Source organism: Neodiprion virginianus, chromosome 2 (genome assembly GCF_021901495.1).
Source record: "Neodiprion virginianus isolate iyNeoVirg1 chromosome 2, iyNeoVirg1.1, whole genome shotgun sequence".
NCBI classification, from domain to species: domain Eukaryota; kingdom Metazoa; phylum Arthropoda; class Insecta; order Hymenoptera; family Diprionidae; genus Neodiprion; species Neodiprion virginianus.
Window position 1 is genome coordinate 41,582,423 of NC_060878.1, and position 26,779 is coordinate 41,609,201.

Below are 26,779 nucleotides of genomic sequence, written 5' to 3' on the forward strand. Positions count from 1 at the left end.
TTACAATTTGGTTATGATACAGTACTGACAGTGTCGCCAGTTCAGCATAACAACTTTAGTGGGTAATGACGTAGTTCTTGTATTTCTCCACTTATATCAAGAAAACAATAATTGGCACCTAAAAAATGTAGAATCAAAATTATCAGATCATAACATCACAAGTACTTGTGCTAATATAAGAGTAAGTAGTATCCTTCTATACTGTTAGTAAAATCTGTTATGTTATGTAATTAGAAATGATTTTATAGGGTAACGAACACCTAGAAAATGCCCTTTGGTTAATGCCATGCAATATTTGAAGAATATGACAGAGGCGAATTCTGTTAATTGTGCATGTACCGGGGATGGTTCTGTAGAACCTTACAAGAATTGGTACGAATATGTCAAGCCTATGGAGAGTATCGGTACTTTCTTTACTCCGACAAGTTGCAAATTTCGCATCAAAACTGTCACTTCCAAGCAGTTGGGGTCTCCGTGGCATCCCTTTGGACCTGATAGAAAGCTTAAATATCCACCAGCAGACTGTGTTAAAGCTCATTACGAAGAGGTGGCAAATATTAATTTGAAGAAATCCAAACGCTTGAAGATCACACCGGACAATATAATAAGCTTGAAGGATTTAGCTGATGGTACTTGGGAGAGACAGAAGGCTGAGAAATTTGAGGCTCAAATTTTGGCAAGAAAACAAAACATTCGGCAGAAACGACAAGAACGCATGGCTACAAGAATCCCTGAGTCTGTGGTAAGTTCCTTAACAGCCCAGCAAAGACGTGATAGTAAACTACTCAAGTATTCTTAACGAATTCAGATTCTGGCCCAAAAACAAGCAGAATGTCCTAGAGATATTGAAGATCAGCTAGACGAGTTGCATTCACGAGTCAATGAAGAACAAAGTGCTTTTGTTCGCCCGGAAGATTTTTGCAGGATTCATTATCTGAGGCACCATAGTATCAAAGATTCAGATCTGGAACCGTACGACTATACGAATATTGAACAAGCTCGAGCTCGCATAACAGGAAGGCTGCGCCTACGCCGAGAGTATGTGAACAATTTATATTATATATAATCATATAAGATTCTTTGGAATATCATTGAGTATTCGTCTTTTAGTTTCAATGAGCGATTGGCTTCCCTTGAGCCTGAGATCATTGCAGATTATAAAGAAAGTTTGAGAGTGGCAATTGTTGCTTATGCTCTGTTAGATCCTGATGAAAGGAAACGCTTGCTCATAATGACTCTGCCTGCAGAATACCCTATTATCAATGTGAGGGCTCCAGTGCCTTGGCATTCTTTCAAAATCATTGCTGAACATTTTATGGAATATAATTTCTTCATAGGAAATGAAATCCTACAGGACATTCGTGATTTGTGGTATACCAAGTAAGTGTTCGACTGGTTATGGACTCATTGATCTCTGGGTCTATAATGAGACATTTATGACAGCTAATTGCTTCATCCAGATATCGACATATGTTGATTGTCAGACCTTCCGACTTCGGCGACTTTCCAGTACAAGCGTCTGAAATTAGGTCAAAGATAGATGTATTGTGCGAAGCTGCTAATCAAAAGATAATGGATGGATGGATGTCAGAAGTTGCCGAAATGTTTTTAGAGAAAAAACACGCTTGGAAAATATATCTATCGATGAAACCGGGTGCGTCGACGATTGGCATTGAAAATTACTTTCGATGTGTAAATACCTTGCTATCGAAAAGCTTGCGTGACTTGATTGTAAAAACGCTCATACATCTGAAAGATTTTATCGTTGAATACAGCGAAGGAAATGATTTCACAGGTGAATATCAGGACATGACATTTATTAGGTATGTTTATTATTGGCCCAGACTGATCGTGGCATTTTATTCCATGTGTGGGTAGTCAAAGAATAAGGCTCACCCTTGTTCTAGGAAACCTTGTATGACGGTGCGTGTTGAGCCTGTATTGGGTACGAATGAATTGAAGTTAACACCCGATTCATCTGAGATATGTCGATCCATCTGCTATTGCTTTGAGCGAATAATCAAAATTGGCGATGCTATACCCAAGATTGAAGGTCTCTTGTTTCCCGAAATACACATCAAGTCATTCATGTCGCCTGTTCAGCTTCTAGAACCAGCTGTTAGTGTGTTTATTCATATTTGTAAATTATTAACTAGCATCAATAATTCCCTTTATATTAGCTTGAATTTAAGTTCTCATTACAATAAGCATAAAAATAAGTTACATGGAATTTTCAGATCCAAGAAACAATCGACGAAGCTTTAAATACCTTCAAAGCAAATATAAACGGGCCACACAAATATTTAAAAATGTACGACGATTTTCTATACATTCTTGATGGTCAGGCCGAGCATGACTTGGAAAGCTACTTTGCTCTTGATCCATTGCCAGCATTGCGCGAATTTGGTCACAGAATTGAGGGCTATGACACTTTAATACGCCAAGTATTTCTTTTTAGGAATAAAGTAAGTTATAAAATCACTTAATATTACATGTTCAATAATATTATGCAAGTCAAGTATCAATCTTAAAGTTTACAATCAAAATTTCATTTGCAGATACCATTGAACATTGTAGAATTGGATTGTACAGAACTTAATGAAACACTTAGATCTGTGTTGCGCAGTCTTCGGACGAAAATATGTAATCATTTTTATGCAGAGTTACGTGCCAATAATCAAGAACTGTGTACTGTTTTTGAAGAAATAGCTGACAAGGTTTCAGAAATGCCTGAAACTACTCAAGAAGTTATAGATTTATTTAATTACCTATCAGAGAGTCGGGACTGTACGATGTTTAATCTCCGAAGTAAATCAGCCCATTCTGTTGAGTTAATATTATTCCTTATCGACTATCAGCCACCTACAAATGACGAAATTATTTTGAACACAAGAACTCTCACGTGGCCCAAGGAAATGGAAGCAGTAATGGAATTAGCTAACACCAGATTGAATCTCAGAAAGGAGTTTGTTGAAGGTGTCCTTCGTATACGAAGAGATAATTTTGAGACACGAATTCACAATGTCCAGAATGCGATAGATCAGTTTAAAAAAAAGGACCCACCTGTGCTGACGATGGATGAGATGGAATCAGGAACCGAAGAAATCGAGGAGATTTCAAAACAGATGGCCGAGATTAGGAAAGAAGCGGAGGAGATTAACAGAGAAGAGGCCTTGCTCGACATGGAGCTTAGTCCATACATGATACTTCCAACGATGAGCTCTACTGTAGATGTTTTTGATAGATTATGGCACACCATTACAAATTTCCACAAAAATTATGAAAAATGGTACTATGGACCATTTAAAGATCTTGATGCTGAAGAGGTTCGAGAAGAAACAGAAAACTCTTGGCGAACTCTCTACAAGTTATCGAGACTTTTAACTGACACACCAGGGGCAAGACGAATCGCCGAGATGGTCAGAGGAAAGGTGGAAAAATTTAAGCAATTTATTCCATTACTACAAACAATTTGTAATCCTGGCTTACAACAACGACACTGGGAGCAAATTAGCCAAGCTGTTGAAATAAAAATTATTCCAAATGCATCAAGCAGTCTAGGAGAAATGGTAGACTTTGGATTACCTGTTTACATCAATCGTTTAGAGGAAATATCTATGTCTGCTACAAAAGAGTACGGACTTGAAAAAAATTTACAAAAGATGCAGGATGAGTGGTCTGAAGTTTACTTTGACCTAACTCCGTATCGCGAAACTGGTGTTCATATATTGTCTGCCGTTGATGATATCCAAATGCTTTTAGACGACCATATCCTGAAAGCTCAAACAATGAGAGGTTCTCCATACGTCAAGGCCTTTGAACATGTGATGCAAGCTTGGGAAGAAAAGTTAATGTCGATGCAGGATATTATCGACCAATGGTTGTATTATCAGGCAACGTGGATGTACCTCGAACCCATATTTAGCAGCGAGGATATAATGAGGCAAATGCCAACCGAGGCAAAGAATTTCCGAGTTGTTGATAAAATATGGCGGCAAATAATGACATATGTTGCAAGTAATAGGAAAGTTACTGTAGCAACATCGATGCCTGATATGTTAAAGCAGTTCAAGTCAGGGAACACATTGTTGGATGAAATTCAGAAGCGTTTAAACGATTACTTAGAAAAGAAGAGATTATTCTTCCCTAGATTCTTCTTCCTATCCAATGACGAGTTGCTTGAAATTTTGTCAGAAACGAAAGACCCTCAAAGGGTTCAGCCACATTTGAAGAAATGCTTTGAAGGAATTTCTAAATTACGCTTTACAAAAGAGCAAGAGATCATTGGAATGCTTTCTGACGAGGATGAGTATGTCCCAATGAGCACAAAAATCTTTCCTGCCGATGCTAAGGGCTTAGTGGAAAAGTGGCTTTCTCAAGTAGAGAAACTGATGAAAGTATCTCTGCGAGATGTTTCGCAGGATAGTATAGCTGCTTATTTCAATACCGTAAGAGAAGTTTGGATCTTATCTTGGCCTGGACAAATCGTACTATGCGGCAGCCAGGTTCACTGGACGAGTGAAGTCTGTGAATCTTTTGAGGCAAATTCCGTTCCTGCATATCTTGCCCAATGCAGTTCTCAAATTGATAAGACTGTAGGCTTGGTTCGTGGAAAATTAGAACCTGGTGCAAGAATTACCCTAAATGCTTTGATTGTCATTGATGTTCATGCCAGAGATGTTGTCAAATTGCTGGTAGAAAAAAAGGTCACCTCTGTGACAGATTTCAATTGGATATCTCAGCTGCGCTACTACTGGATCGATGATAGCATAACTGTTTCAATGATCACAACAGAAGTAGCCTATGCATATGAATATCTAGGAAATTCACCACGCCTAGTAATAACCCCTCTGACAGATAGATGTTATCGCACTTTGATGGGCGCTCTCAAGTTGTATCTTGGGGGAGCGCCCGAAGGGCCTGCTGGTACTGGTAAGACTGAGACATCAAAAGACCTCGCAAAAGCAGTAGCTAAACAATGCGTCGTGTTTAATTGCTCAGACGGCCTTGACTACAAAGCAATGGGAAAATTCTTTAAAGGCCTTGCTCAGTCTGGTGCGTGGTCTTGCTTCGATGAATTCAATCGAATTGAACTTGAGGTACTCTCTGTAATTGCGCAGCAAATTCTGACAATTCAAATGGCAGTTGGTTTGCATCTTGAGAAGTTTATTTTCGAGGGGACTGAAATAAAACTGGATCCGACGTGTAACATTTTCATTACCATGAATCCTGGCTATGCAGGTCGTCAAGAGCTTCCTGATAACTTGAAAGTTCTTTTCCGTACTGTAGCTATGATGGTACCCGACTATGGTATGATTGGGGAAATCACTTTGTATTCGTATGGTTTTATTGACGCTAGAAGTCTTGCCGAGAAGATAGTTCATACTTACAAGTTATGTTCAGAACAGTTAAGCTCACAGTGTCATTATGACTATGGAATGCGAGCTGTAAAAACGGTGCTACTAGCTGCTGGAAATCTGAAACTCAAGTACACATCGCAAAACGAATCCATATTAGTATTAAGAGCTATTGTAGATGTGAATCTTCCAAAATTTCTCGCACAGGATGTGCCTCTGTTCAATGGTATCTACAGCGATTTGTTTCCTGGAATTGATTTACCTCAGCCAGATCGTGTTGAGCTAATTGACTTGCTGAAGGTCAATTGTCAAAAAAGAAATTTACAAGCAACAGATTGGTTTATTGAAAAAGTTATTCAAATCTATGAAATGATTCTTGTAAGACACGGCCTGATGATAGTCGGTGAACCTATGGGTGGAAAAACACAGGCTTATCAGTCACTAGCTGATTCATTAGGTGATTTATCCACAATGCGACGAGCGACAATGAGAGAGTTTAGGACTGTATATAGAATTATCAACCCCAAGGCAATTACAATGGGCCAATTGTATGGCAGTTTTGATCCTATATCACACGAGTGGAGCGACGGTGTTCTTGCTAACACGTTTCGAGAATATGCTCAGTCGTTGAGTATTGAAAGGAAATGGATTTTATTTGACGGACCGGTAGATGCTGTCTGGATTGAAAATATGAACACTGTACTGGATGACAACAAAAAGCTTTGTTTAATGTCTGGAGAAATTATCCAAATGTCTAACAGGATGAATTTGATATTTGAACCAGCTGACCTGGAACAGGCCTCACCAGCAACAGTCAGCAGATGTGGAATGATATACATGGAACCTTCTCAGCTTGGTTGGCATCCGTTTTTTGAATCCTACAAAAAACACCTCAAGGAAAAACTACTGACAGAACAATTCGGCTTGCTAGTTGAACTCGTTGAATGGTTGACTCAGTCAATCTTTGATTTCGTGAGATTGAACTGTAAGACATTCATTGAAACATCAGAACTGCATATGTTCCATGTAAGTATTGCATTGTTTTACCATCAATATTATTAGAAGGGAGTTGTCATTAAATGTGTATAGGAAATTGTACGGATTTCAGTCATTTACAAGAATGTTAACCACGATGCTTGAAGGAGAGGGACAAGTTAGCACAGTGTGGCTGCAATGCACGCTTTTATTCAGCATGATATGGGGTATGTGTCCCACGCTTGTCAACGACAGTCGTAAACTCTTCGATATATTTTTGCGGAAATTACTGGACGGTGGTATCGAAGAAAATCCAAAACCCAAGGCTTTCAAGTTGACAAAACAGCAACTTTTTCCGGATAAAGGAACAGTTTTTGACTGGGTCTATGATAAGAAAAATAATGGCACTTGGATTTCGTGGGCGGATACAACGACGCAGGTAACACACATTTATCCCAGTTCAATTGGTGATCAAATATTAATGCTGACAAACGATTTGTACATGTATTTGCTAATAATAATATTTGCTTGTAATCAACAGGTACAAATGGCACCAAATGCGAAGGTTGGCGAACTAATTATTCAAACAAACGAAATGTGTATGCAGCGTTTTTTCTTATCATGCCTACTTCCACGAGAAATACCACTTTTATTTGTCGGTCCAACGGGAACAGGAAAATCTGCAATAGTGTTAAACTATTTGGTATCTCTGGCTAAAGAAAAATTCACTCAAAATGCAATAAACTTTAGCGCAAGAACAAGCGCATTTCAAACTCAAGAAATAGTTATGTCCAAATTAGATAGACGCAGAAAAGGAGTGTATGGCCCAACTATGGGCAAACAGTGTGTCTTATTTGTAGACGATCTGAGTATGCCACAGAAGGAAGTGTATGGTGCACAACCGCCTATAGAATTATTACGGCAATGGATTGATCATGGATATTGGTTTGACCCAAAAGACACCACCATACTTTACTTAGTTGATATTTTGATGATAGCTGCTATGATTCCACCAGGAGGTGGATCTAATGTAGTAACTTCACGTCTGACTCGCCATATGCATATTATTGGTATTGATTCATTTGATGATTCTACAATGACAAAGATATTTACGTCAATTTTGGACTGGCATCTCGCCAAGGGGTTTGATTCGAATGTTGCCAGACTTGGCAAAATGGTTGTCGCTGCTACAATTGATCTTTTTCATGATGCGATAGAGAACTTTCTACCAACCCCAGCCAAGAGTCATTACACTTTTAGTTTGCGAGACTTTAGTCGAGTGATTAGAGGGATTGTGCTTGTACCATCGTCACGAATGAAAGATCCAGATAAGATGGTGAGACTATGGATCCACGAAGCCTACCGAGTCTTCTATGATCGGCTCATCGATGACAATGACCGTGAAACGTTATTCAAATTAGTTAAAAATGCATGCTACCAGCAATTGCGTCAGTCAGTCGATAAGGTTCTCGGTCATTTCTTGGAAGAAGATGAAAAAATCATTACAAACTCACACATTCGCAAGTTATTCTTTGGAAATTATATGGAGCCTGATGTAGAATCAAAGATTTATGACGAAGTAGTAAACGAAGAGGATTTGCAAGAGAAAATGGAATATTATTTGACTGAGTACAATATCATGGCTAAAACTCCAATGTCTCTAGTACTCTTCAGATATGCTATTGAACATATATCAAGAATTTCTCGCATATTGCTTCAAGATAACGGACACGCGCTTTTGGTTGGCATTGGTGGCTCTGGTCGGAGTTCATGTGCCAGACTGGCAACATTTATGTGTGAATATTTACTTTATCAAGTTGAAATGACCAGAACTTACGGTCGATCTGATTGGAGGGATGATTTGAAAGCTCTTCTATTGAGCGCAGGAGGTGATGGGAAAATTACGGTCTTTCTCTTTGGTGATAACCAGATTAAAGATGAATCTTTCGTAGAAGATATAAATATGATACTTAACACGGGCGATGTGCCAAATTTGTACGCATCTGATGAAAAAGCTGAGATACTTGAAAAAATGATGAACACAACACGCGAAGGGACTGGCAAAAAAATGGAAACCACACCAATGGCGTTATATAATTTCTTTATCGAAAGAGTTAAAAATAATTTACACGTCGTTCTGACCATGTCACCAATTGGAGATGCGTTTAGAAACAGGTTGAGAATGTTTCCTTCGCTCATCAATTGCTGTACCATAGACTGGTACACGGCTTGGCCTGAAGATGCTCTTGAAAAAGTAGCTAAAATGTTCCTCAAGGATCTTGATATTACATCTGAGCTTCGTGAAAAGTCTGTGCTTATTTGTAAACGGTTTCACACTAGTGTGCAAACTGCTAGCGAGGATTATTTTGTTACTCAGCGTAGGAAAAATTATGTTACTCCTACCAGTTTTCTCGAGCTTATCAAGTCCATTCACAAATTGTATGGGCAAAAAATAGAACAAATTACATTGCAGCAAAACAGGTATGAAGTTGGCTTGGACAAGCTAGATTTCGCCGCTGCGCAAGTCGGAGTAATGCAGGAAGAACTGCATGCTCTGCAACCAAAACTCTTAGCGCAATCACAGCTCAGTGATAAGTTGATGATCAGAGTTGAACAAGATACTGTTACAGTAGAAGCTAAGAAAGAAGTAGTTGCAGCTGACGAAGCTTTGGCCAATGAAGCTGCAGCAGCTGCACAAGCGATAAAAGATGACTGTGAAAGTGATTTGGCAGAGGCGACTCCAGCACTAGAGGCAGCATTATCTGCCCTCAATACACTAAAACCTTCTGATATTGTTATTGTAAAATCTATGAAAAATCCACCAGCTGGAGTGAGGCTTGTCATGGAAGCGGTATGTGTACTTAAGGGTGTTAAACCAGTACCGGTGCAAGATCCAACCACTGGAGGTATAGTAGATGATTACTGGGCAGCATCTATAAAAATGCTTGGTGACATGAAATTTCTTGAAAGTTTGAAAACATTCAATAAGGACAATATACCGACAGCTAATATAAAAAAAATTCGAGAAAAATACATGAACGACAGAGCTTTTGTGCCGGAGGTGATTAAGAAATCATCTACTGCTTGTGAAGGATTATGCAAGTGGGTGCGAGCGATGGAAGTGTATGACAGGGTAATTAAGGTGGTAGCACCAAAGAAAGCTATGTTAGCTGAAGCTGAAGGAGAGTTGTTGGCGCAGTTGGAAACTTTAAATGCTAAGAGAGCACTGCTGCAGGAAGTGACTGACAAATTGCAATCCCTGAATGATGAATTTGCCGAATGCATGCGGGAAAAGAAGAAACTAGAGGACCTCATTGATCATTGCATGCAAAAATTAGACAGAGCTGAAAAACTACTAGGTGGACTTGGCGGGGAAAAAACAAGATGGAGCGAAACAGCTGCTGCTCTCGGTGAGAGTCTTGGAAGTGTAATTGGCGATGTGATACTAGGTTCTGGCATAATTGCCTACCTCGGTGCTTTTACTATTGAGTATCGTAACAGTTTAATTAAACAATGGCATGAATCTTGTTCTAAATTACGAATTCCATGCGATTTGGATTTCGGTCTAGTTAAAATCCTTGGTGAACCGGTCGAGATTAGGGCTTGGATGATCCATGGCTTGCCAGCAGACACTTTCTCTGTAGAGAATGCTATTATTGTAAAAAATGCAAATCGGTGGCCGCTCATGATTGATCCTCAGGGACAAGCTAACAAGTGGGTGAAAAATATGGAAAAACAGAATAAATTGAATATTATCAAGTTAACAGACCCAAATTACGTTAGAATTATGGAATTGGCCATTCAGTACGGCAATCCAGTATTACTAGAAAATATACTTGAAGAGATCGATGCCATTCTAGAGCCAGTGCTAGTAAAAAATATCTACAAACAACAAGGAGTAACGTATATGAAATTTGGAGAGAACGTTATCGAGTATCATACAGATTTTCGATTCTACATAACCACACGGCTTCGTAATCCTCATTATTTGCCAGAAGTAGCAGTTAAAGTGAGCCTTCTTAATTTTATGATAACACCGCAAGGACTTCAGGATCAGCTGCTCGGTATTGTAGTTGCTAAGGATCTACCTGTGCTGGAGGAAAAAAAGAATCAATTGATCATTGAAGGTGCTAATAATAAGCGGATTCTAAAAGAAATTGAAGACAAAATCTTGGAAGTTCTCTCCACATCTGAAGGCAATATCCTGGAAGATGAAACGGCTGTAAAAATACTATCATCTTCAAAAGTTCTCTCCGCTGAGATTCAAGCAAAGCAGGCTGCGGCAATGAAAACAACACTAGAGATTGATGATGCTCGTAATAAGTACAAACCTGTTTCATTCCATGGAGCTGTTTTATTTTTCTGTATATCAGAATTGGCTAATATTGATCCAATGTACCAGTATTCTTTGGCGTGGTTCATCCATTTATACACTATGGCGATTCTCAACAGTGAGAAGTCTGTTGAACTAAATACACGAATGAAGAATTTAAATACATACTTTACAGCTAGTATATACAGAAATGTTTGTCGATCTTTATTTGAAAAAGATAAGTTAATATTTTCTTTTGTTTTGTGCATCGGCCTTATGCGCGCCGATAATAAAGTGGAGGAGGATCTTTGGGTCTTTCTGTTAACTGGTGGTGTAACGCTACAAAACCCTTATAAGAATCCAGCTCCATCCTGGCTCTCAGAAAAATCCTGGTCCGAAGTAGTGAGATCATCACGGTTGACCGGGCTTGGAGAATTCCAATCTTCGGTTGAAAATCGTACGTCAGATTGGAAGGCATTCTACGACCTTGCAGACCCTCAGGATCACCCTCTCCCATCACCCTTTACGAATGAAGTACACACCCTGAGTAAACTTGTCATATTGAGATGCATAAGACCTGATAAAATCGTATCTGCTGTTCAGACATTTATTACTCATCACATGGGTCAATCATTTATCGAACCGCCACCGTTTGATCTACAAGATTCGTACAATGACTCCAGTAATATTTCGCCTTTGGTTTTTATTTTGTCTCCTGGATCTGACCCAATGGCTGGCCTGATCAAGTTCGCCGAAGACAGAGGAATCCAAACGAAAAATCTTATGACAATTTCTTTGGGTCAAGGTCAGGGACCAATTGCAGCTGGAATGATAAACAAAGGTATAAAAAATGGGGAATGGGTTGTTTTGCAAAACTGTCACCTGGCTGAGAGTTGGATGAAAGAATTGGACAGAATCTGTGACGAAGTCATAATACCTGAAAATACGCATCCCAAATTTCGAATATGGCTAACGAGTTACCCTTCCAAAGCATTCCCTGTTTCCATACTACAAAATGGTGTCAAAATGACGAATGAAGCACCCAAAGGCTTGAAACAAAATTTACTCAGAAGCTATCTTAACGACCCAATTTCAGACATGAAATTTTTTAATAATTGCTACAAAATAAGTGAATGGCGGACCTTGCTATTTTCGTTATGTTTCTTCCATGCTGTAGTCCAAGAAAGACGAAAATTTGGACCCCTTGGATGGAATATTCCATATGAATTCAATGAGTCAGACTTGCGGATCAGTGTTTTACAGTTGCAGGTAAACCTTTTTTTTTTTGAAAATTTAGCTTAAATATCTGTCTGAAATTAATTACAATCAAAGTTAATGTACATGCTTAAAAATTGAGTTATTTATTTTTAATTAATGATTCCTTCATTCCAAAGATGTTTTTGAACGAATATCAAGAAGTTCCATTTGAAGCGCTGCTCTATCTCACTGGAGAATGTAATTATGGCGGTCGTGTTACTGATGACAAGGATCGTCGATTAATGAGCTCTCTTCTCCAGAATTACTACTGCGAAGCAGCCCTAAAAGACCCTGAGTAAATTGAGATTCTCTTCCATAATAATTGTCTACATGGCTATGGTATTGCAAAATTATCTTGAATTATTACTTTTATAGGTACTCCTTTTCTGCAAGTGGAATGTATCACCTACCACCAAATACAGACATGGCTGGATGCTTACAGTATATTCGCAGCCTACCAATAAATCAGCTGCCTGAAGTATATGGACTACATGCTAATGCCGACATTACTAAGGATAATAAGGAAACTTCGCAACTATTAGCAGGAGTGCTGCTTACACAGACGCAAATAAGTGGTGGAACTGGTGACGGAGATACCGGTGAGATGGTTATTAATCTTGCAGAAACGATTCTTTCCTCGATGCCACCGCAGTTTGATGTAGAATATGTAGCGCGGAAGTATCCTGTGCTATATTCTAATAGTATGAATACAGTTCTGCGGCAAGAATTGATTAGATTCAACCGACTCACCGAAGTGATTAAAAGCACTTTAAAGAATGTGCAAAAAGCAATTAGAGGGCAGGTAGTGATGTCAGAATCGTTGGAAGAGGTTTACATTAACATGAACATCGGCAAAGTGCCAGCCTGCTGGGACAAAAAGTCTTATCCCTCACTGAAACCACTTGGGAGTTATATTACTGATCTGCTCGCGCGTTTGGAATTTTTGCAAAAATGGATCGAAAACGATGCTCCTGTCGTATTCTGGCTGTCTGGATTCTTCTTCACTCAATCTTTCCTAACTGGTGTACTACAGAATTTTGCTCGGAAACATAAAATACCAATCGATCATCTTGATTTCGAATTCAAAGTTACGAAGTTTGAGAAAAGTACTGATGAACCACCGTCCTATGGAGTTTACACACAGGTATATATAGGAATCGTGGATATATATTTTTATTACATGTTGTTACCAAGGCGTTGGTGCGCTTACTCTATTGCAGGGATTATTCCTGGAAGGTGCACGTTGGGATAGAAAGCTAATGGCACTGAACGAATCTCTGGCTAAGATAATGTTTGACGTTGTGCCAATAATATGGCTAATGCCAGGCAAAAAGATTGAGTTCAAGGAACTCCCGGTTTACCATTGCCCTGTCTATAAGACGAGCGCAAGACGAGGAGTTCTGGCCACTACAGGGCATTCGTCCAACTTTGTCATGTATATTTTATTAACATCAAACCACCCGGAAACCCATTGGATTAATCGTGGAGTCGCGTGCCTTTGTCAACTGGACGACTAGGTAGCGATAAGTTTAAAAATAGTATTACTTCTTTGGGCTATTTTTGGACGTCTGCCTTATTTGCCATTGAAGAGAGAGTCACAAAATGACCGCAAATGGTCAGCTTTAATACAGCAAGTAAGTTCTATGATCCGAATTTCGATAAGCACACTATCCAACGAAATGCAAAATATGATGTAACCTTATCTTTTCTGAAGTAATCAGAATTACATGTAATTTAAGAAATATTTACATAGTACAATCTTTACCGCAGTCTTATATCATTTTAAATGTAACAATATGATATAATCTTCAACTTTTATTCATCTCTTATTATACAAATATCGATACATGAGACTTGTATACTGCAATTGCGTCAGACATTTTTTCAAAAATTTAATCTTGAATCATAACACAACGCAGTTGATCCGGTAGAAGATTTATCTATTGAAGATAAATAAATAAAAATTTGCAAAAAAATTAAAAATCGTATATATCCAATGAGTAAACTCAAGTCACAGGTAAAATTTAGTGTAAGCCATAGTATAAGAATAAACTTTAGAATACCGGTAAGTTGAGGAGTGGGATGACAAACGGGTAAATCTCATGATTTGTTAGAACTTGTTGAAGGTTGAACCTCCCGTGCAACAATTAATACAATCAGACGTTGATTGAAGGATATACCCATCAATAAATGAGAACTGCGAAGGACATTGCAGGATTCGGGTGTTCAAATTACGCGCTTAGTCCACTGCTAGAGATAGTGCAGCGACTGTATAATTTGCAGACAGGTCGACCAGCAGTAATGTACATACAACAGATAATTTTGTTCCAATATATTTTGATCGATCAGCTAGTACGATTATAGGTGACTTCGTTCCTTATGACACGATTATGAAATTTGATAACCGAACCGGCGCGCCAAAAATATATCCTACACATTCCGCAGTGCCAGTCATACGAGCGTATGTTTGCGATAATATCGAGAGCTGATAGGTATGGGAGAGTAAGTATAGATCGGTTGAAATTCATAAAATGAATTTGGGAGAATGTAAAATATTGATAAGTTGAAATAAACGTAAAGTAAAACGAATTTGATGCGATACTGAATGTTGACGGAGCGTGAGGTCGGCCATATTGAAATAATTTAAAAAAATGGCCTCGAGACAAGTTCCGCTTCCTTTTGTCCCTTCGTCGGCTGGAGCAGAAGACAGAAATGCACCTGTGTCGCGTACTCGTTTGGATAATGGGTATTATTGACTTTTCGGTATTACGGAACGGTCGCGTAGCATGAATATCGCGATAATATACACGAACTTATGGGGCCGATAGGGTAAACATATTGTCGTAATGCAGGTTTGACTTTGACGAAGGGCGTATGTACCAGGGGTTTTGAACTAGCCGCTAGTGAGGACGTATTAACGGGCTGCGTCACGTGGTGGCCACCCACGTTTCGGATTGTGGGTAAACAAGGAGGAGAGAAATATTTGTGCGTGTCGAACTGGTCGCGGTGAGGCAGCCAGCAGTATCGTGTTGGTAAGGGCCGGCCATATTACGGAGATTCGCGAAGAGTGTTTAGTGATTGAGTGATATGTCCACGTATTCGCAAACGCAGGAGAGTGACGCCTGGGCCCTTTTGGCATTGAAATCGGCACCCGCGAGCCCCTCAAAAGTGCAATGGAACACAGAGGCGAAGGGAATGCCGATCGCGAGGCTCGAGGGCCGCGAATTCGAGTACATGGTTCGCCAGAAGCGCATAACCATCGGTCGCAACAGCAGCAAAGGCGATGTAGACGTAAACATGGGTCACTCAAGTTTCATATCTCGAAAGCATTTGGAAATATTCTACGATCACCCGTACTTCTTCATGATGTGCAACGGGAAGAACGGGGTCTTCGTTGACGGTGTTTTTCAGCGCAAAGGGGCGCCCGCATTTCAGCTGCCAAAATCGTAAGCTATTATTTCCCCCCTCCTTCCCCCCTCCGGCACCGATCGCTCCCCCTTAATCTATATCGCACACCTCCCCCCGCGCTCCTCCGATAATACCCACCGAAATATGAACTCAATGTAAACAAATAATTCCTAGTAGCCGCTGACCCCGTAGACAGGGGGCTTAAATCGTTACTACAAAAATCACCACAGAGGGTGGCACACTTTCCGAAATAGATTATATATTCCACGTGAAACTATCCGGCTCACTCTCAACTACAATTAGCACTTTTGTTTACTCTCTCGTTCTATTTATAGCTATTTGCTGCTCGGGGCAATTCGCCTGCATGCTTTTAAATCATACAAACTTAAACCATCACGTATGTACCATACGAACACGTTTTTACGGTATGTCTTATCGTGTGATGTAACTGCGGCCTGTCTCTGTAACCTAGAATGCAACGCGCCTCTCACGCCTCCAATTTTTCATCCCGATTATCGGAGCGACGCTCGTGTAAATATACAATACTCCCTTATGTTTTAACACTGTTTTTCGTCGATCTTATCATACGCATTTCATTCACCGAATGTTTTCAACAATTTCAAAGCAAACTCATTATGTCACGTGTTTTTTTTTTTTTCCTCATGAGAAATCAATGATATAATACCTGCAGTAGCAAGGTAATCAGTGGGATGACTTATGGGATTTGTATAGCAACCATTCTTAATAATATGAGGTGAAGTCGAGAAAGCGAGAACTACGCGTTTCACGCTTTTTCTTTTGAGTATCAACACAAGTCATGATTGGTTTACTGATAATTTAACCATTCCAATAACACGAAAATAACAAGCCAGTGTTTGCTCTTTGAATAAGGAAATGATGAAAAACAATAATATTGACACATGCAAATGCAACACGTACTGATATCCATTTCGTTATTTTAGGTGTACATTTAGATTTCCAAGCACCAACATACGGCTTGTGTTTCAATCATTGATCGACGAACAAGAGCAGAGCAATGTCCGAGTTCCGTCACCGCCAAAGCAAAGAGCGCCGTTGCCGCCTCTTCGCATCAATATTCCAGACACAGGATACAGTAGTCCGTTTCCTTCGCCCACAGGCACGATTAGTGCGGCTAATTCTTGTCCAGCAAGCCCAAGGGCGGGTCAAGGCAGGAGAAACATTTCAGCAGACCTTCAAATGGTCGCCGCATACGCAGCTGTCGTTGCCAGTGGTCCTCAGAATTCCAGCATTGAAGTCGGGCAAAGTTCAAGCCGACAGATAAGTCCTGAGCCTGGAGCGGAACCTCGATATAGAAGTGGCGGAGGTGGGGGAGCTAATGGAACACCTGCGCACTACAGTCCTCCGAAAGATGACTCGAAGCCACCTTATTCTTACGCTCAACTCATAGTACAGGCGATTGCTTCTGCTCCGGACAAGCAACTCACACTTTCGGGGATTTATTCTTACATTACTAAAAATTATCCTTACTACAGGACAGCCGATAAAGGCTGGCAGAATTCTATAAGGCATAATCTTTCACTCAATCGCTACTTCATCAAAGTCCCGAGGAGCCAAGAGGAACCTGGTAAAGGATCTTTTTGGAGGATAGATCCTCAGTCAGAAGCTAAACTTATCGAACAAGCATTTAGGAGGAGAAGACAAAGAGGGGTCCCCTGCTTCAGGGCGCCCTTTGGCTTATCGTCAAGGTATTCTTTTCATTCATATTCTTCTTACTTATCCATGCATATTTTAACCTACGCACTTTTTATTCTGGATTGAATTTCGTACAGAGATCAGAAAATTGTGTGTTATATGCTCACTGCTGGAGTTGGGTTTCCTGGGGCCACAGGAGCTCAATGTATCTATCGTTCAATGATCAGAGTGATAGATAGAACTTTTTACAATTCGTATTGATATTTTTAAAAATATTTTGTCAATTATTTTGTCAGAAAATTAAACCATCATTACTGTGTAAGCAATTTTTATAAATGAAGATTATTTAATCGAAATGAATGATACGTATAGACTTTTCACGTAACTGCAGACCTGTTTTGTTTTTTCATTGCGTTATAATCTTAGAGTCGGCATTTGACCTTTGAGACGAATTTTACTTCAATGCTGGCAAAGTGATTTTATTTTTCCATATCACAATCAAAACATAAAACGATACAATATGGCATTGAAATTTCTTGGCTAGCTAATAATATCCGCGTAGTACGTTGGAATAGAGGTTCAGTTTCCCTAATTGAATGAAAACGGCAGCGGCAAGTGTTCTAATGCTTAAGAAGTTGACTTTCTTTTCTCTCCGCGTTTACATGTAAACAAAGATAACAGTTGGAATTAATAAATTCACAGGAGTGCCCCAGCTTCACCATCACATGTGGGTATCAGTGGGCTTATGACACCGGAGTGCCTGAGTCGGGAGGGATCGCCAGGGCCAGAGTCTTATCCAGATAGTTCTGTATCATCGCCGGCAGGTCAGCTTACGAGCCAGTCAGCCCCTGGCTCGCCTGGGCATCCCTATGCTCCACCTCCCAATCACAAGGGGCGTCTGATGCAGCAGATCACCGTTGTTACAAATGGAGTAAACAGCGACGGAGCCAGAGAGGGTAAATAAGTGCTCAAGTTTCATTAAAAATCATAATTCCTCTAGATATTTGTGATAAATATATCACGCTGCGAATGGTGAGAATAATTATGAGTTTTGGAGGTGGAAAATTTTGGTAGTGGATTTTTCCTGAAATCTTGCTTATATCAGCAGCATCCAGATATATTCTCCTTCATTAGTTGGGTGAAAGTCTGAAATGGATAGCATTTGATTTTTCGTTTGATGTTAGGTGTGACTGCCTTATAAAAATGGAAACCAAACTATCTCATGTACAATTCTGCAATGTTTGGGTTCCGTTTGCTCTTCTTAATCGTCAACATATTTTTTTCATCATTCTTCAAGAACCAGAAATATTAGACAAGAAACTGATATAATTGAGCCTTTCTGTTGCAAACTAAGTTTTGAACGTTCACGTCCGAATCTAGGTGGATACTGTGTTAAATGAACATTCTCTCACAGATAAATATTTGGTGCCTGGAAATGTTGGAGAAGAACACTCTTTATCGCCTGCTGGACAATATAGTCCAGCTCCTGTTATTGTACAAACTTCCTACAACTACAGGTATGTATTAGTATAGGACGTTCAGCTCTCAAAAGAGGATTTATCCTGCATAGAAATCTGCCTAGATAATGAATTGTGCTTTTTCCCGTCAAGGAATGAATGTGTATAATACGGATGACGATGAATCACGTAAAGTTTTATTGGTTATCATTTTAGTGGGAGCTTTATTGGACCTGATACAGGCGTTGGGGTTGGAAAGCGAGCGCACGATGAACCTGACAGCTCGCCAGGTTCTCCAGCCCCTTTAGCCATTGTTGAGAGTCCAGAGCCCCCTGATCACCAGCAGCAGCAGCAGCAGCCTAAACGTCAGCGTCTTCATGACGCAGATGATCACTGAAATACAACTCCACTGATATCTTTCTCCGTAGGACTTTGTTACGTTACATTAATATTTTAATCAGCGCTCCATCCATTTCTGCCCATTTTCCAAGAAAGATTTGTATAGTCAGGCATATTGAAGTTTTCCAACGTAGAGGCATTTAAACGTTTTCATCTTTGTTTTTGATTTTTTTTTTTTTTTTCTTCGTATTTGGTGGGTAAGATTTTTTCAAAAACAAATCTACTGCCTACACCAACATGCCGGCGAAATGTCACTGAAACACAGTATATTTTTCGTACACCTCTATCACTCAAGTTATACATAACATTATGCACAGCCCATAGTGTATTTGTTACGATTCATGAATTTCTTATTCAAATTATATTCTCTAACGATGTTTAAAAATATGAGAACAAATTGCACATAGGTACATACATACAACTCGTAATTATTTTCACGCAGATCACAATCGACACAACTCTGTTTCCGTTTATGTGAGTATAGTTTATTTGTATACCGTTTTTTTTTTCAAAAATTGTTTTTTCAATTTGCTACTTAGTAGTATGCATATACATGTTGACAAATCATGTACTTCAATATTTCGCGGGGTAACCTCGAGCGTTGCTATATTTTAAATGAATTTTTCCTCGTTCTTGTTTCTTCTGTGTAATGAACAGTGAGGTTCAAAAAAGTATAGTAGTTATAGTAGTACTATCGATAGTTATTATGGGTACATTTATCCACGTATTTTTTCCCTTTGAATCTAATTTTGCTGTGAAAGAAAATCTGATCTACGTGGACGCAGATATGTAGTCGGTTCATTTTGCTGAATTTGATAAACAAAATCCCCATGGTCGTTTTCTGAGTCGAATACACGTAGGACAATGCATAATAACCGCGATACACAGTTTTACTTTGGAAATGGTTCCAGATTGTTGGTTGCAAAGCTGTCATTTAAAACTCTTATTCACCACAATAACCAAGTTGTTATTTTAAATCAACTGATATATGGTTGTTTTACACGTCCTCATCCCCCTTGCAAATGCGCTTGTATTCGCTATAGAAGTCTTAGAATCATTACGATTATAATAGTACAATAGTCGTAGCAAAATCATGTAAAAATATGGAGAGATAAAACAATAATATTGTCAAGTGATGTAGTCACTGGTCATAGAAATATTTTCTTTTTTTTTCCTAGCAAAGCTTTAAATTTTTCCCTAGCCAAACAAAATCTCACTCTGTTGTCGTGGTTACCCTACGAATTTAATATAACAGATGCTGTCATTGCTTCTACATTTATGATGGGAAAGTCACATTTTATCATTTATCATTTTCCGTTACCGTCGGTAACTCATGTAAATTCCAAACATTTGTTTGAAGAAACTTTCATTCGCATGCTTGGAACCTAGATGATTGCAAAAAGAAAAAAAGCTATCTAACCCGACTGATCTTCCCTTATATAAATATTTTACTAGGCGTTTCGGAGCGCCTTCGTTACGAAAACTTCGGTAGACTTCAGATGCTGCTGTATAGTGTAATTATTTTACTAAAGTAAAGTTTTTAGTAAAGTACTGTATTCCACGATCACATACTCTTATTCTTTCGATTATAAGCCGAGGTTTTTTCTTATCGAGTCATCGGTAATTTTTGTCTTCTAATTTCCTTAATAATTACAAGATTGAAGCAGAATTAACCAAACGGGTCCAGAAATTTAGTTGCCCAGAGAGTCGCTATTTTCAGGTGAAATAATATTTCTTTGTGAGCGTTAATGTATTGTTCATTAAAATCTCCGAGTGATGAAAGACCGTCTGTTTTTCTCACTGGTACCTTGTGAATTCGCAGAGTGGAATATTCGTGCAGGGTGACCATCAGTACTCAACAATTTATCACTGTTGCTAGTTATTTTATGTAGAGTATATTGCAGTAGAGGTATTTCTTTTTTTTTTTTCGTTTTATATACGTATATATGTATTCATACACACATTTTTTTTTCAAGTAATGAATTTCAGCACTACATATAATAAATCTGTATAATAAATTGTTAAAATGTTGAGTAAACGAAGTCGTCAGTTTTCTTGACATTTTTTTTTTCTTCAAATTTTCACAATGATTCTATTTTACCGCCAGCTTGTAGTAGCCCTCTGTGTATGAAATAATTGCTTAACCCATTTGAGATAAGCATAGATATGAATAGATATGACACGTACAAACACATGTACTAACACCGCTGAAAATAATCTGATAAAAATATTTGCAATAACTAATAAATAGTAGTTGCACGAGTATATAGTATCAGAATTAGATAAAAACGATTCTGGCTTTGAAACGAGGAAAAAGAAAAAAAAAAAAAAAAAAAGAAAAACCAATTACACAATGGAGATAGAGATAGAGAGTAATGATAAAAGGACAAATATTCTAGTGAAAGGCTTTCATTATTTTTTCTTGCCACTAAGGTTGTTAAATTTGATGAGTTTTGTTTTCCCCTCACAGTGTTTCACGATCAAGAGTATCTCATCCTATTATGTATATTTCGCAATTATAGTAATATTAATCCTGTGACATCACGATACTCTGCTTTTAATTACGAAAATACGGAAAGAGCAATTTTAACATTTTTCTACTACGTGCAGAAACTTGATCAGCGTATTTTACCGAACTATCACTCGGTTGTAATTCATTTATACGTAAATATATACATATACGCATACATGCGTAATATCAAGTGACACCACTTTCCCAGTATAAATAAGCAGCAATTGACTTGGATAGAGATGTGGAATGGAAAAAAAATAAAATTAGGCAGACCGACATATAAACTCCTGTATTAAACTTCGATGGTTGAAATACGGTTCTACTGTATTTTCAAACTTTCGTTCGTGGTACATTTATAAAACTGGTCTTTCGACATTTTCTCCAGATACGTGTACTGAAATTGCCTGTATATTTTCAGAATCTGTTTTGGAGAAATAGTCTACTATGGGAAAAGGAACAAAAAGAAAAAATCATAAACTAATATGGTGAATCGATTAAAATCTGATCTCTCCTTATCTGACTTTAACTAACCGTCACAGTATTTGACCTCTGCTTGGCGATTTAATGCCCACACTGTTGACCATATGATGAAAAAACAAATTTGTACTTCATTGTTCACAATTCAGTGGACGGATGGCCTAAAAGGGATAATGGGGTTTTTGGATAAGTCTGTAAGGCTGCCAGTTTAGGGGGATGAGGTAAAGCGCCCTCCATAAGTAGTCCATCAATCAACTAATCCCGTTTTTATTTTTATTTTTATTTTTTATTTATTTTTTTTTTTTTTTTGATAGTAATGAAAGGGATACCACATTCAAAAGAAATTACAGAAAATTTGAATCTGCTTATGTATTGCCTTAATTGCATGAAATTTCCTTGAAATCATGGAACAGTTGCGTAGTTCTTGTCCCTCTTATCAAAACCTCTACCGACCCCAAGCCTTTTGAATCATGAATGCGTTGAACAACCGTAGTTGCAAATGCATATTTGATAGAAAGAATTACAAAGGTAAAAAAAAAAAGGAAGTTGAACAGAAAACACATAAAATATATTATAAATAATACGTTAGATACATATTATAAATAAATAAGGTACGGTGGATTCCTTTTAAAATCCCATTACAAGTCCCTCAGCTCCTTCCCCATAAATTTCTCAATATTATAATAAATGTTTTATTTAAATTTTGTATACGACGTATAGGTACTAAATATTATAATTACAAATTGTTCAAAGGCAGATTAATCTTTTACGCAAGATACAAGTTTTCCATTTTTTTTTTTTACTGTCAATCTCTTACTTTCTTTCTCTTTTCAGGAGAATACTTGTTCAAGGTACAATGTACCATTCACAATAGTGACACTCATGAAACTAGAGAAATCGTGGTATTAAAAAAAAAAAAAAAAAATTAAGAAAACTGATAAAAGCGGTCCGATAAATTTTGAGGTGAAATATTCTCAACAAAATAATTCATTAAAGGTTGAAAAGCATACACAAACACACACACACATCAATATATTTCTTAATCATGTTTCATCCGTGACCTCATGATTTTGTTTTCTATGAAGAACCTGCTGTTTGCTTACAAATGAGAAATATAGATATACCTAATAGTGACCTAGTTGGTCGTAGTAGATACATTATATGATGACTTCAGCTCGTCTTATCATTTAAATCAAAGGTTTTTATTTGATAATAACTATTATTCATAATAAAACTAATGAAATTATTATTGTTATTATTATTATTATTATTATTAATATTATAATTAGTTATAATTAGGTTGAATATAATTAATTAATGAATTAAAAAGGAAATTTGGAGCGATACAAAACAAAACGTAAAAAAAAAAAAACTGTTAAATGTTATTCAAAAAATAATAACACTATAAGACGAAGAAATTTATTTATTAATTCACACAATCCGTTATTTTGGAGATGCTATATTAGTACTATTATACATTATTATACACGAACAATTGAGTGGTTGGAGAGTTTCGAATTACGGGAAATAGAGAATAGGAGAGAAAGAGAGAAAGAGAGAAAGACAAAGAAAGAACGCTAGAGTGCATGGAAGTTGAAAAATGTTGAGATTTGGAGCGAATAATAATTCAGTCGAAAGTGAGCTGTGAAAACGACGAAGAGAGATGTGAATATCTGAATTTGTTGGCTTTCGATAAGAATGTGGATAAAATATACGATCGATTCCGGACATTTGTTGTATCATCATTTGCATGCACAATAACCCAAATCATCACTATTGAATATCATTCATGCAGGGCATTGATTTGACGGTTTCTTAGATCAGGAATAATAATAATTTTTTTTTCTTCCGCGTGTGTTTGAATCTTTCAAACTGAAATCAACGTACCGACGACCTATATTGACGGAAACCAGTGAATTGGCTCTTAATGAGATAAAACGTGTTATAAAGCTTCCTCTTTCTTTACAATTATTACAATATGTACGTTCGCGAATGTCTTCATCGCTTTGATATCAGACGCGAGTCGGCTGCAGCTTCTCGTAATATTCCGAAGCCCGATGAATAAAGTATACTTTCTGTATCCCCGCAGCGTAAGAGAATTGAAAATTAAATAAATCAGCGCGCAGACGGCGGGCATAATTAGCTGAGCGCGAAGCGGCATAAGGTATATGCATGTAAGGTATAAGGTACATACCTGGCTGGTATCTGCTTATCAACAATAAGGAGTTGCTTGCGGGATGAGCCTGAAGGAAGCTCTCAGCTCCTTAGCTTTCCGCTTTACGTACGTATACCTATACAGGGACTTGGAACCGATGTGACAACTGAAAGTTTATCGCGCGCTTGATGTAGAACTTGCGAAAAGCGCTATCCCAAGCAATTAGGTACGGCGGCTTCCTTTATCATTGTGAACCGCTCGCTCAAATACCGTTGTGGGTATAATGCATGTAATCAGGGATTCAGGAATTCAGTTGGCTGTATTAATGTTTCCGAAGTCGAGAAATGGAATCTATTCTAACCGTCACACAGGCCTAATATCCGCAGCTTTTACATTATACCAAAAATATACATCGTCACTGCACTTTCGTTCAATATTTTTATTCGATCTTCGAGAAACTTCCGCCGCTCGGTGGGAAGCTGCACGGCGTTATTATATAAAAAACAAGTAATCCATTGAAAAAAAGATAGGATAGTTTGCGGTGAGTATATTATCTCAGGTTCGAAGCTGTTGTAGTACTTTGTTTCATATCGGCGAGTTCGACTTCCGGTTTTATTGAAATCTACCCGTCGATTATTCTTTTTCAAATAAAGGCTGCGATACTCATCATCTTGTTTCATACCTTAACATTGCACAGTGCGGTATGAGGGAAATATAGTCTGCATGGAATATTTCTTACACGGGAAGCGAATCAACAGATTAACGCAAGAACTTCCGGCAATGAAAATTAATTACACACTTAACACCTGCGGCTGAAAAAGAGTAGGTAGGTACCGCGTTGCAGCCGCGTTACTTATTACATCCGCACCGCAGGCGGATGCGGTGCAGTTTCTTATTTTACCGAAGCAATAACCTCGAGATTAAAAACGGCGTTGATTTATAGAGTATAACGTCTCTAGCAATTGAAGTTATTGGTCAGACGGCCGGTTTCTCGCTGAGAATCGCAAATGCTATTCTCTCAATTATAGGTATAAGCTGCAGTGTTCCGTGAAATTTTCATCCTTCCGCCAATTTTCCGAAGCTGTGCGAAAAAGAAAAACTCGATTACATCACTCGTCGACCTTTTATTCTCCACTTCGGAGTGACCCTGATAAAATTCTCTCCTCGACGTCACTCTGGTATATCTGCTCCATCTCCGGTGTCCTGAACTTTGTGAAAATAAATTTTCGATTATCGAAGCTGAAGCGGTATGGTAATCTCTTGTGTAGTAGCAGCAGCTCAGGAGGCGAAGTGGTTCAGCCAAGCCTCGAGTCAGCCCTCCGCCACCGGCACTTATCCTTTTAAGGATAAGGAGAAGGAGAAGGAGAAGACACCGTCGTTCTGTCGGCCAGCGGCGCCGACAGCAAGTCGAAGCCTCTTAAGCCGCGAAGGCTGTGTCTCTGAAATTTGGGGTGAAGTGATTAAGGCCTTCGGTCGTGTTCCAGGCGATGCACTAATTCGCGGGGAGCGTTCGGGCCCTTCCGCAGATAAGCTTAACGTCCCCGGTCTCGATATTACATATACATATTGAATTTCGTAGCGGAGGAACGGTATACCCGCATTATCTCCGTTTATCAATCTTGCCCGTGTTTCGAGATACAAAATTGATGGAGGTTACTGATCAATTTACCCGAAGCTTAACTTGCTGTACGTACCCGGATAAACGGTCTACGCGAAGGCGGAAAATTTTGGTAGTCTGTGGAAACAAAATCGTTCTCTGTGAAAATCTGATCTCTTTTGAGTACCTAGAGATATTAGATCGAAGAGATTTTCCGAAGAGTTTTCGGGGGAGTATTTCCTTCACGTGTTGACAGAGCGATCCTATAACACGTCGAAAACATATCTGAAAGTGTTTCCGTTTGCATATATCGAAGGTGCGAACCTACGTGTGTGCTGATAAAAAAATATTCCGAGTAGTTACATAAGTGCGAATTACCTACGCAGAAGAGCGTTTTGCTAACTGCGCAACCTAGGTTTGAAAATTCAATTTATCAAATGCTTTTCCTTATATATATATATATATATATATCCCTCTCCCTTTTCAGCACTGCGCGGTAAACTGTTGGAAAGTCAAACACAGAGCTGTAGAACTGACTGACAATGAGTCCGTAGAACAGTTGGCCAGGGCAGCACTTGGGAACTAACTTAAGACGATCACGCAGCACTTTGTCTGTCCTCCGAATTTCCCTTGTGAGTATAATGCGGCCACGCCAACGTGTAGCCGTGAAAATTTTCGAACACACATTTACAACACCCCCTGCTTTCGTTCGACGATAGTATTATTATGTGCAAGAAGGAGGTAAACTTGGTCTTTTTGGGTCGAGCGTAAGTTTGCAATATAAGTCGTAGGTGAAGTCGAAGACGAAAGTACGTTGTGCGTTTTTTCGCAAGGCACGAAATTGAGGTTAGGGTTGCGTAATGTTAGATTTGTTTGCGACAGCGCATGCCCGCAGTACGGAAAAGTCCACTTTGAACTCGTAGGGTTTAAAAGTGGTATTTTCTGTACTCTACGCGTACGCATTCGCAGACTCACTCGACCGTCGTGGAAACGGGTACTTTGTGTTTCTCAATACAGTATATGAAGGGAAATATGGAAGCTAATTCCCAAATTTACACTTTCCACATTACGCATGATCTCATTTTTAGATACCACCGGGTTACACAAGAAAATCATCTGTCAAATTAAGTTTCAAATGTTAATTTCTACCTATCAAAAATAACGAATTCAGATCCTATAATGTTACGAAGGATTTGTTA

General features: G+C 38.6%; 2 protein-coding genes across 4 annotated transcripts; both read left to right on the forward strand.

The window, feature by feature from the left end:
• Positions 1-20: 20 nt before the first annotated feature.
• On the forward strand, positions 21-14,349 carry LOC124297996 (dynein axonemal heavy chain 3). 3 transcript variants are annotated; one of them, XM_046749498.1, is made up of 13 exons: positions 21-181; positions 249-742; positions 809-1,038; positions 1,111-1,380; positions 1,461-1,823; positions 1,908-2,118; positions 2,238-2,465; positions 2,559-6,383; positions 6,466-6,771; positions 6,874-11,913; positions 12,039-12,196; positions 12,277-13,045; positions 13,122-14,349. In XM_046749498.1, the coding sequence occupies exons 2-13, from the start codon at positions 287-289 to the stop codon at positions 13,416-13,418; spliced, it is 12,153 nt and encodes a 4,050-aa protein (XP_046605454.1). In that variant the 5' UTR covers positions 21-181; positions 249-286; the 3' UTR covers positions 13,419-14,349. The 3 variants fall into 3 exon arrangements, with proteins under 3 accessions (XP_046605454.1, XP_046605455.1, XP_046605456.1); XM_046749499.1 differs by lacking the exons at positions 21-181; positions 249-742; positions 809-1,038; positions 1,111-1,380 and having other exon boundaries at positions 1,646-1,795; positions 1,879-2,118; positions 13,122-14,347; XM_046749500.1 differs by lacking the exons at positions 21-181; positions 249-742; positions 809-1,038; positions 1,111-1,380 and having other exon boundaries at positions 1,663-1,795; positions 13,122-14,347.
• A 225-nt stretch (positions 14,350-14,574) lies between these two features.
• On the forward strand, positions 14,575-22,823 carry LOC124297493 (forkhead box protein K1). The gene is made up of 5 exons (XM_046748593.1): positions 14,575-15,347; positions 16,272-17,036; positions 17,686-17,939; positions 18,398-18,500; positions 18,657-22,823. The coding sequence occupies exons 1-5, from the start codon at positions 14,989-14,991 to the stop codon at positions 18,835-18,837; spliced, it is 1,662 nt and encodes a 553-aa protein (XP_046604549.1). The 5' UTR covers positions 14,575-14,988; the 3' UTR covers positions 18,838-22,823.
• Positions 22,824-26,779: the final 3,956 nt, after the last annotated feature.

What these genes read in the sequence shown, in the direction of transcription:
- LOC124297996 (XM_046749498.1), top strand. Translation starts at nt 287, where the DNA reads ATGCAATATTTGAAGAATATGACAGAGGCGAATTCTGTTAATTGTGCA. An exon ending in AGGCTGCGCCTACGCCGAGA is followed by an intron (nt 1,039 to 1,110) that starts GTATGTGAACAA and finishes TTCGTCTTTTAG; the next exon opens with TTTCAATGAGCGATTGGCTT. An exon ending in CCTATGGAGTTTACACACAG is followed by an intron (nt 13,046 to 13,121) that starts GTATATATAGGA and finishes ACTCTATTGCAG; the next exon opens with GGATTATTCCTGGAAGGTGC.
- LOC124297493 (XM_046748593.1), top strand. Translation starts at nt 14,989, where the DNA reads ATGTCCACGTATTCGCAAACGCAGGAGAGTGACGCCTGGGCCCTTTTG. An exon ending in GCATTTCAGCTGCCAAAATC is followed by an intron (nt 15,348 to 16,271) that starts GTAAGCTATTAT and finishes TCGTTATTTTAG; the next exon opens with GTGTACATTTAGATTTCCAA. An exon ending in CCCTTTGGCTTATCGTCAAG is followed by an intron (nt 17,037 to 17,685) that starts GTATTCTTTTCA and finishes ATAAATTCACAG; the next exon opens with GAGTGCCCCAGCTTCACCAT.